The sequence below is a fragment of the Vicugna pacos genome, chromosome 9 (assembly GCF_048564905.1).
Source record: "Vicugna pacos chromosome 9, VicPac4, whole genome shotgun sequence".
Classification (NCBI taxonomy): domain Eukaryota; kingdom Metazoa; phylum Chordata; class Mammalia; order Artiodactyla; family Camelidae; genus Vicugna; species Vicugna pacos.
Window position 1 is genome coordinate 12314417 of NC_132995.1, and position 11432 is coordinate 12325848.

The 11432-nt window shown below is 46.1% G+C and overlaps 1 protein-coding gene across 1 annotated transcript; it reads left to right on the forward strand.

Annotated features, from left to right (window-relative positions):
* The first annotated feature begins 5499 nt into the window (after positions 1 to 5499).
* On the forward strand, positions 5500 to 10210 carry LOC140697997 (F-box only protein 27-like). The gene is made up of 6 exons (XM_072966405.1): positions 5500 to 5591; positions 5816 to 6181; positions 6324 to 6393; positions 6513 to 6608; positions 9250 to 9388; positions 10067 to 10210. Exons 1-6 carry the CDS (start codon positions 5585 to 5587, stop codon positions 10208 to 10210), a joined length of 822 nt encoding a protein of 273 aa, XP_072822506.1. The 5' UTR covers positions 5500 to 5584.
* Positions 10211 to 11432: the final 1222 nt, after the last annotated feature.

The window sequence follows — 11432 nt, forward strand, 5'->3', positions numbered from 1 at the left end:
AATCAATACAGCCAATAATTATAACAAAGTCAGAAGCAAAGATTTAAGCCATAAAGCCTCAGAACTGAACTATATACCTAAGATTTTATTGAGACTAGAAAGGAAATCCTTCAATGCAGAAATTTTTATTTTCTATGTGAGTCATTTGATGGTTATATCAAGGGATTCATCCAATATGAAAGCACAACATTCTGTCTGGATTATTGCACAAGTTTCCCCCTGCAAAGCAGTTTTTAAAAAGCAAGAACCATTTGGTTTTGCAACATCACTTTCTCATCATAGAAATTTCGGAATTAAGTAAATTAATTGAAGGTAGTAAACAAACATATGCTAAGGGGGACATTTTTTGTAGATCATGGGAACATCTGAAAAGTCAGTGACAGGAATTATGAAGCGCTACTATTGGCCTTATATTGATCAAGGAATTTGATGACAGATCCAACAACCAGTTAAATTGCCCCCGGTAGCTATACTTTCTGGTAGTGTTACCACAGAGTTTTCTTTTCATCCTAAACACTGGGGCAAAAACATAGCTAGAAATAAAACAGTAACTTTTCATTTTGATAGTGAGACAGACATTTGGTAAACAGTGCAATTGAACCAGTAACATGGGTCTTATAGACCTGGTCCAGCCTCTCTTCTCAGTTGTCTGTTACTGTCTTATCCTAGCTTGGTGATTCTTGCCTTAGTTGAAGCCAGGTGCTAGAGACAGCGGTCAAAGTCCATTATACCTGAATGAAAAATCAGCTGATAACCTTATGGGAGTTCCTTTGTATGTTATTTGTTGTTTTTCTCTTGCTGATTTTAATATTTTCTCCTTAGCCTTAATTTTTGTCAATTTGATTACAATATGTGTTCCTCTTTGGGTTGATCCTATGTGGTACTCTCTGTGCTTCCTGGACTTGGGTGACTGTTTCCTTTCCCAAGTTGGGGGAGTTTTCAGTTATTATCTCTTCAAATAATTTCTCAGGTCCTTTCTCCCTTCTCTTTCTGGTACCCCTAATGTGAATATTAATGTGCTTCACATTGTCCCAGAGTTCTCATAAACTATCCTGATCTCTTTTCATTCTTTATTCTGTTCTGCAGTAGTGATTTTCACTAATCTGTCTTCTAGCTACTGATCCATTCTTCTGCCTCATTTGGTCTATTCTTGCTTCCTTCTAGCATATTATTCATTTCAGTAATTGTATTCTTCAACTCTGTTTGGGTATTCTTTATATTTTCCAACTCTTTGCTAAAAACTTCACTCTGTGCATTTATACTCCTCTTGAGTTGTCTGACAATCTTTGCCATCATTACTCTAAACTCTTTCTCAGATAGATTGCCTATCTCCTCATCACTTATTTCTTCTTCTGGGATTCTGTCTTCTGCCATGGCCTGGAAGATATTCCTATGTCATATCATATTGTCTATCTTTCTGTTTGTATTTTTAGGTAGCTTAGTTACATTTCTTGACCTTGGAGAAGTAGATGTCTGTGGGAGACGTCCTATGCATCATTCCAGCAGTGCACTCCTCTCTTATCACCCAAGAGCCAGAGTCCAGCTGGTCCACAGGCTTTGGGATTGTTGTTTTCTTATTTCTGGTATCTGCCCCCTGGTGGTTGAGGCTGGACTAGAGGCTTATGCGGGTTTCCTGGCAGGAGGAGTTGGTGCCTGCTCACTGCTGGGTGAAGCTTGGTCCTGGACCTCTGGTGGGTAGGGCCCTGTCTAGAGGCCTTTGGGTTCAGGAAGGAGTCTGCTGATGGGTGGGGCTGAATTCCCACCCAGTATGTTTTTTGGCCTGAGGTGTCCCAGCCCTTAAGCTTACAGGCTGTTAAGTGGGGCTAGGTCTTGGTGCTAATGACCCAAGCAAGATGTCAGACTCCAGGAAAGCTCATGTAGAAAAACACTCTCGGAGTGTCTGCCACCAGCTTTTATGTCCCCTGAGTGAGCCACAGCTGTCCCCTAACTCCCCAGGAGATCCTCCAAAACCAGCAGACAGGTTCTGGCCCAGGTTCCTATGAAATCACTGCCTCTACCTTTGGACCTGGCATACACAAGATTCTGTGTACCCTTCCCAAGACAGTGAAGTCTGTTTTCCCCAGTCCCGTGGGGCTTCTGGAATTAAGCCCCACTGGCCTTCAAAACCAGATGTCTTGGGATCTCTTCCTCCTCCCAATGCTGGAACCCCAGGCTGGGGAGCCTGTTGTGGGGCTTAGAACTCTCACTCCTGTGGGAGGGCCTCTGTGACTTGTGGGTGGCCTACCCCCAGGGCCTAATTATATCATAAGCACATGCCTCCTACCATCCTGCTGTGGGTCCCTCTCTATGCTTCCAGTTGAAGACTTTTTTGCTAGGTCCTGCTCTTTTTTTTTTTTTTGGTGGTTGTTTAGCAGTCAGTTATAGTTTTGTTGTAGTCATGAGAGGCAAGCTTGTGGTCCTACTACTCTGCCATCTTGACTGGAAAATCTAGATTGTATTCCACAGCAGCACTACTGACAACAGCCAAGACAAGGAAGCAACCTAAATGTCTATTGACAGATGACCAGATAAAGAAGTTGTGGTATATATACACAATGGAATACTACTCAGCCATTAAAAAGAATGCCATTTGCAGCAACGTGGATGGACCTGGAGATCGTCATACTAAGTGAAGTAAACCAGAAGGAGAAAGAAAAGAAAACATCATATGATATCACTTATATATGGAATCAAAAAAAAAAGGCACAGAATGAACTTATTTACAAAACAGACATAGACTCACAGACATAAAAAACAAACTTATGGTTATGCGGGTGGGGAGAGATAAACTGGGAATTTGGGATTTGTAGATGTGAACTAATATATATAAGATAGATAAACAAGGACCTACTGTATAGAACATGGAACTATATTCAATATCTTGTAGTAACCTCTAATGAGAAAGAATATGAAATGGAATACATATATATATAATATATATATATGAATCACTCTGCTGTACACTAGAAACTAACACAACATTGTAAATTGACTATACTTCAATTAAATAAATGGGGTGGAAAAAAGAATAAGAGAACTGAGGGCAGGGAAGCCAAGCTGGTGGAGCTTCTAAATGTCTTTGGAATTATTTGTGCAGTCCGCTTCCCTGTGCTCCAAGGTTCAGGCATTTTCTACTTCTGCAAACCATCAGACTGGCAGGCTTTCCCCGCAACTTCCCAACCACATCTCCAGCAGAGATGCACCTGCATCCCAACATTCCGTGGCCACCCTGGTTACTTCTCTCTGTCAGAGCCAGCCACCACACTCCAATTTGCAGCCTCTACTATCTCGAAATGAAATGCTTAGATCATGAAACCTCCACTGAGAATTCTTTAAGTGTTAATAAAATGCCCGCAATACACATATAGTGTAAAGGTGAAATAAAAGGAAGAAATTTACTATTAAAAGACTATCTATTTCAATATGCAAATGATGCTTGGGCTTGGTCCCAATAAGACTCAGCTACTCAAAGTGTGAAGCTCCCTAAGTCCCATGGCTGGCATTGCTTTGATGAAGAGATTCTGTGGTTTTCAGAATTGGAGCACAACTAATAAAGTGCCAAAAAAGCCAAGGACAATCTTCCAATTGACCCAGTAGTCATATTCCTGGAGCATCAGCGTCTATTAATACACTTTACATTTATATGCAAACTGGAATTGGGTTCTAGGCTCAGATTCATAGGCTTTCCTCCTGAAAACACACAGAACTTTGACTAGGAGAAGGTATCCAGGAACATTCTCCCCCGGGTGGCCCTGTCCTAGGCACAGCTTCCAAATAGCATCCCATTACTGTGACACCAAAATGCACGTACAACTTTTCCCAAAGGCCCCTGGGGTGCTTTGTACACCCTCCTCTACTGGGAACCATTATCCTCTAATTGTTATCTTCTAGATGGTAAGCCCTTTTGAAATCCAATTATATTTGTTTTTCTTTTTAATCAGAGTACAGCTTTGGTTGTAATCCCAAGAATTAACGGAGATTGTCTCTGAGAAGGAAATTGAAGAATGGAAAAGGAAAATCACTTGTCAGTATCTGCCCTTTTATCCTACTTAAGGTTTTTTTTAACTTTTTTAAAACTACTTTTTGAACTCATAGTTGGGTCATAGTCAATTTCCATAATCTCATTATCAAAAAGATTCCCACAGCTTACACATTACATTAAAAAATAATGTATTGCTATGGACGGAAGGGTGTGATTTCTGAGATTTGCTCACATTACCTGGGGGAGCAAGTCCATGGGAGTAGAGATGAACTGTTGGAACTGGTGCTCTTACCCTGCTTCCCTTTGGGATCTGTTTGAAAACCTCGATAGTAACCATTTCTTTTTAATTATTTTTAATTTTTTTTCCTTAACAGAGGAACTGGGGATTTATCCCAGGACCTTGTGCATGCCAAGCACCTATCTACCACTGAGCTGTATCTCCCCACTCAGATGGCTTACCCACCATTCCCTTCCCTGCTCTACTTCCCCACAGAGTTGATCACACCACATAATTTACACATCACGTCTACTGTCACCATGGCCCATGTGCTTTATAGTCTGATTTAATGCTTCTTCAATAATAAAAGTGTTTCATTCTTTTCTGCATTTATGGAAAGGATATTCAGGGTTCACAGGAGATTTTTCTTTTAATGGTTTCCCCAACAGTACATAATTTGCTTACTCTGCCTCCTGTTTACTGTGTCTCTCCCCCTAGAAGGTAGGTTCCATTTGGGTCAGAATCCATGTCTGGTTTTACTTGTTGATACTCAAAATTATATGAGTAGGTTGCATTTCATTTTTATTGGATAGAGTTAGTATAGAGGTTAAAAGCAGGATTCTAGAGACAGCCAGGCTAGGTTAAAATCCCAGTGCTGTCACCTTGGACAGGTCACTTGGCCTCAGTTTTCTCACATGTGAAATGATGACATAGCAATTCCTACCTCAGGGACTTGCTACCCTGACTAGTAATAAAACTCTCCATGAGGCCGGCTGGGGTCATTACTGGTTGGAGCACTCATTTAGGAAGTCAGATGAAATACATTTGTTTCCTACTGAAGCATGTTTTCTCCTATGCAATGATCTCAGGGACAGTGATGCCCGGTTCTTAAAGGTGGCGGGAACTTTTACAGAAGGGAACAGATATGAGGCTTATGCAGGAAGCCTGACCAAAATAACTGCAGTTGTTCAGCACCAAATGCCTTACAGCAGGTTAGGGACACTCCAAGGGGCCACTGGTCCCAAAGACTAGTGACAGATTCTGGATCTCAGAGCCTCTGCCCCCTCCCTCCTCTGCCGCATCTGATTCCTACCGTAGTTACCCAGGGGTCAGAACATACCCTGAAAAGGGGGTGACTAGAGAGTATGGGAGAGCAGGACGGGGAGGGGCTGGCTTGTAAGATTGGGCAAGGCAGAGGGCGGAGGCAGCAGGGTAGTAAGAAGGGAGGGGCAGGCAGAGACTGACTGGTAATAGGGAGTATTGGGAGGGAGGGTGGGGGCTGGTGCTGGGTATTAAGAAGGGAGGGCCTGGCCAATTAAAAGGGCAGTGGAGATGGGGGCCCCTGAGTCAAAGTGAGAGCCCCCTGGCGAGGAGCACTGGAGGAGATGCAGGGTAAGACTGGCGGTTGGTGAGGCCACGGAGGAGGTTGGCTGCTGGGTTTGGTGGTGCACATGGCGGAAGCGGGGCTCACATGGACTGCTGGCAAGGTCCGGCTGGTAGTGGTGAAGTTGGGAAGCCAGCTGACGGAACTTAAGGGTTGACAGTGTTGAGATGCGGGTGGTAGGGGTGGGGCTGGCGGAGGCTGCAGGTCCCTGATGTTGATACTGGCTCTCCAGCAGTCAGAGTCAGGCCTGGAGAGGAGACCATGGACGCCTCGGCCTCCAGGGTACCCCCGCTGGAGACGGAATCTGAGAACGTGCTGGATTTGAGCCAGCTGCCCCCGGAGCTGCTCCTGGCGGTGCTGAGCCTCCTGCCCCCGCGCACGCTGCTCGGCCGCTGCCGCCAGGTGTGCCGGCGCTGGCGCGCCCTGGTGGACGCCCCGGGCCTGTGGCTGAAGATCCTGGCCCGGGACCACCGCGCCCTGTGGCCGGTCGTCCGCAGCTGCCTGCCGCGCGCCGACGCCGCCAGTGCCTGCCTCCTGGGCCGCTTCTGCGCGCGCGGACCCATCGGACGCAATCTCCTCCGAAATCCCAAGAGCAAAAGTGGGGAGCCAGGGGAAGGGGTCCCTCACGGGAGCCGGCGGGAGAGGCTGGAGGGGCGGGGCTGCACGGGACACCCATGAGACTTATTCCTGCTCTGGCAGGATTGCGGGGAGCTCGGACATAAACCTTTTTTATTTAACAGAAGGCTTCCGGAAATGGACCGTACCGGGCGTTCAGGATGGCTGGTCTCTGCAGGATAAAGCCGGGCTCACGTATGTGTTCCCTTTTTTGAGCACCTTTGTGCCCTCCTACAGGGAATGCCCCTACTCCCCAAGAGCCAGGGCGTTGTGAATCCTTGCCTGTTCTCATTCCACCTCTCCATCTTTCTTAGGTGTTGTTACCGGAAGAAAGTGTTGGACCTGGAGGAGGAGGGTCTGTGGCCTGAACTCCTGGATAGTGGCAAGGTTGAGATTTGTGTCTCTGACTGGTGAGTGTGATGACAAAAACAGCCCTTGTGCTGAGCCCTGCCCTTTCACAGGTGACTCCTTTCAGGCCTCCTAACAACCCCTTAGGATAAAGCAGGTCAGGAAATGACTTAACCACCATCAGAGCTTTAGGAATTAGCAGAGTGCACTCCCTGAACCCCTCTCCTAGCCCCCAGAGGGAACTGCATTGGAAGATGTCAGAGGGGGTCCAATGCAGAGCACTTGGGCCTAACTTAGACTTGTCTGTGGATGCTCCCTGCTTTAGGAGGAGGCAATACCGGATCATGGGGTAAGCATTCAGATTCTGGAGCCAGAACTCCCAGGTTCACACCCCAGCTTTGCAGCTTTGTGGTCCTGGGCAAGTCAGTGTGCCTCAGTTTCCCTGTCTTCGTAAGACAGATTTACATGACAAGCACACAGCCAGTGCTTTGAAGTGTGACTGTTTTAGGAAACCCTCATGATCCATGATCCTGTGGGAAAGTGTCTTTGAAGACCTCGAATTGTCAAGCTCAGGAAGGCGAGGCGACTTTCCCTGGTGGCACAGCTAGGGCTTGGCAGGACCTGGCATTAGGCTCATAGCTGTCTGACTCCAGGGCTTGTGGTCTGAAGGGATGGTCTTGAAACTGGGGCCCTTTGATGACCCTCCAAGGGATACATGACCCAGATGATTTTAAGGGAGGCAAATTCCAATTTTTCCACAGTTTTATGTTCCCTGTTATAAACTGATCATCTACCGATGCAGTCTTTGTTGGAAGAATGATATGGTTATGCTTTCCCAATTCCTATGTCACAGTCCTCCTCCAGTTTTATAGAAATAAAGCCCCTCGCTATTGCATACAGGCTGTAAAGAGTACTGGTGACACAGGCCAATTGACCATGTGAAATTTTGGTCTTACCAGATTCACTTTCAATCAAGACTTCATAAACCTCCTCTCTCTGAAAGCCCATCTCATTAGCAGATGTATTTACAATTAACTTCTGTTTTTAACTCAATCCTTTTAGCAAAGAATTATAGCATGTTTGTGTTGCTTTGAGCAATGGTGTGTCTTTTGTAATAGTGATTCCCAAATTTTACCATATATCACCCAGGGCCATTTAAAACTCCCAATGCCTGGGTCACATTCCACACCCATTAAATCTGGGGTGAGAGAGCCAGCCACCAACATCTTTCAGAATTTTGCAGCCAACTACAAAGTCGGAGGGCACAATCCCAAGACCACCTTCCAATGGCCAACGTGGGGGGCTCCTGCAACCACCCTCAGGCGCAGTAATTGACTAGAAAGACATAGAACTCACGGAAAACTAGTATACATGTAGTTTATTACAGGGAAAAGGTAGATGAAAATTATCCAAGGGGAAGGTCACTGGGAAGCAAGTCATACTGGTCTTCCTGGAGTAGCTAGCCCCTATTGTAAGATCATCTGTGTCAGTGTAGCCAGCCGCCACCAAATCACATTGGCATGCTCCTCAGTATGACCCAAAGTCCCCAGGCAAAGATACTCCTGTCAGCAAAACATTCCAAGGGTCCAGAGATTACCTTCAAGAAGCGAGGAGGACAAAGACCATACCTTTGGACAAGGCTAAATCCTTTCCTAAATATTTTCAAGATTCCTGATTATTCCAATCTGCAGCAATCTCTGGGAACCACTAGTAGGTTATAATTCAATCCAAAAGTTTTAACATTTGAGTTTTATGGTCTTGGGAAAATTTTTTTATGTGTTTGGTGTTGTTGGCAGAGAAAACTGAAGTCAAGGCAGAATATGAGTAAACTATTACATTAGGACAAAGTCCTGTGTGAGAAGTAGAGTGGACGTCCAATACTAAGAAGTGGAGTGATATGAAGTCTCTGTAAAAGAAGATATTTGTGTATTTGCAGCCCATTACGTATGTTACATCCAGAACAGTATGTGTCCACAAAGCCCGCCCTCAGCATCCATCATGTCCTTTCCCCATCACTACGGACCCAAGGCTAGGACTATCTGAATTCTGTTACCATAGATGAGTTTTGTCCATTTTCCTTAATATATACGGAGCCGTACAGTAGATAGTTTGTATCTGGCTTGTTTTACCCAATAACATGTTTGTAAATTTATCCATAATTGTTGCTGTAGTTAATTTACTTTCATGGCTGTATAATATTTCATTGTGTGAATATTCTATAATTTATCCATTTACCATTGATGAATGTTGACTGGGTGTTTCTTTGAATGTTCTTGAATGAATATTCTTTGAATGTTGCTGGGTATCCCATCACCAATTTAGATTCCCCTGGATGCTTTTAAAGGACTGATAAGAAAAATGTATCTTGAAACATCAACATTGGACTTGTTGGAAGTGACATCGTTTGCCACCACTGAAACATAGAAAGAGAAGTAATATGGGAGGAGGTCCCGTGAAGAGCACTGCTCTAGGTCATCACTTTTGAAGAGACTGTACCTGCAGACCAGCAGGGAAGCTTGTTTAATGCAGATTCATTTTGTATGCAGTGGAGCCAAGCTCCCAAATGACACTGATGTCGCTAGTCTGGGGACCACAGTATCATTTTGGATTTGTATACATGGGGAGGCCAATCAGGTGGAGGAGGCAAACATCCAAAGAGATGGGGCAGCAGGTCCAGCCTTCAAGGTCTCCCTTCTCCCGCAGGCTGATAGGTCGACGATGGGGCAATAGCTGTACCTATGATCTAAGTGTCCAACTTCTAGATGCCAACCAGGCCATTCTGGATCAATTTTCTACTATGCTTTTTCCCATCTGGAATGGGAGACACACTTCCTTCTTTGAGGTGAGTCTCTGACAGGGGAGTGGAGAAAGGATGCTGGAGCTTGTCATGAACTATTGCTGCATAACATTGCCTCCAAGTTTAGTGGCTTAATACCAACAGCAGTGATTCTATCACCTCTCCTGGTTTCTGAGTGGGGCTCTGCTGGGAGCTTCTGGCTCCAACTCTCACACAGTTGCATTTAGACACTGGCTGGAGCTGGGGGCAGGGTGGGTGCAGTGTGCACACAGCAGCTGGTGGGTGGCCAGCATCTCCTGGTTTAGTCTCAGAGCTTGGCTGTGGGACCTCTGTCCGTGGCCTAGTTTGGGCTTCCTCACAGCATGGCAGCTTCAGGCCAGTCAGACTGCTTCCTGGGGGCTCAGGGCTCCCCCATGAGGGTTCCGGAGAAACCAGCAGAAGCTGCGTTGCCTTTCTGACCCAGCCTTGGAGGCCACTAGGTGAAAGTTACTCAGCATCATGTCTACCACACTCTTGGTTACAAGCAAACCCGCCCAGATTCAAGGGGAGTGGGGATTAGACGCCACCTCTGGATGAGGAGTGGTCTGATTGTAGAAGTACAGGGGGCACTGGAGGTGCTGTTGCAGCCATCTGTGGAAAATTCCACCTGCCAGAAGGCCCCAACCTCAGCTTTTGAGGACAAGGCTGTGGCACAATGGGACTTACCTCTTTCTCTGCCTACAGGTCAGCCATGTGTTCTCCAACCTCAAGAAGGGCGTCCGCTTTGTGTCTTTTGAACACTGGATGTGGGACTTGGAGTTCTGCTCTGAGCAATGCGGAGTCTATCTGACCAACTCCAGTGTGATTGTGAGCATCCGACTGTTCTAGCTGAGGATTGTTCTTGTGAAACAACCTGACTGTCCTTCCAGGAGCTGCGACCATTGGCTGGGACATCTCATTCGTTAGTCAAGAGCTTATAGCTCCCTGGCATCCTAGGATCTCCTGGGTCCAGTTGAGGGTGCTTTTGGGTGAACCTGTCTGCAGGTTCTGGAAGCTACTAGAAGAGTTCCTCCATCAGATTTAACTGCTGCTGTTTCTCTAAGGCAGCCCCTGTTCCACTGAGTGGGGACCCCCGGGTGAGCACAGGGAAATGCTGGAACTGGAGACGACTCCTCCCCCTCCCCCCAAGGCCCTTCTGTTTCAGCCCCAGTCCCCTCTGCCCTTGTCTCCTCTGTTTCTGCTCAAGAGGCTTTATCGCTGCCTTCTGGGAAGCCTTCTCCTCCTCTCTGACTGGAGCCTCGTCCCTATGGCTGAGAGAATTCCCGCCCCCTTAGATGATGAACTTAACCTCCTGAGGTTTCAAGACCGGGACCAGGACTCACAGCTGAAAGTCACCTACCTCAAAATATTTTTAGAGACAGATGTTTCTGCCCACTCTGTGAAAAGTGAAGTGGTCCCTGAGCCCAGCTGTACCCTGAATTGTATGGTGTATAAAATTCTTTTGTTATTTTGAAATTCTTTTGAAATATGGAGAGAATAAGTCAGCACTATATCTGCCAACCATAGGCAATAAATGTATTGTTATTTTGCTTAAAGATTCAGATCTTTTTAATAGACACACAATGTTACTGCCTTGATGAATACTTGGTTCAGAGTAAGGAGTGTCCCAGTTGAAGAGGGGAAACTCTACAAAAGAAAACACCAATAGAAGATGTTCTCCAGTGGAAAGAGTGGAAGAGTTAGACCCCTATTTCCCAACCCCTAAGGAAAGCATCTCAGCAAAGGTTATCAATCAGGGTTAAAAGCATTAGGCAGGTGGCAGGTGTGGGTACAGTGTCACAGCGACACCACATTGTGAGTTTCTAGTCCTGAAGGTGAGAGAGAATCAGGCACTAACAGGCTGTCCCCACCCCAGCCCAGGGGCCATGACCTCACTGCTGCTGGATCCCTAAGAAGCTCCAGGTCTCCTAATATGATGCAAATGAGGTGTGCTGTGAGGTCCCCACCCTGAACTGCACCCCTTACCTTGCAGACGCACCCTGAGGGGGAGATTCTCTGCCAGGATCATCCAAAAGGGACTGTGACAGTTGAAACAGATTTAAAAGTCTTG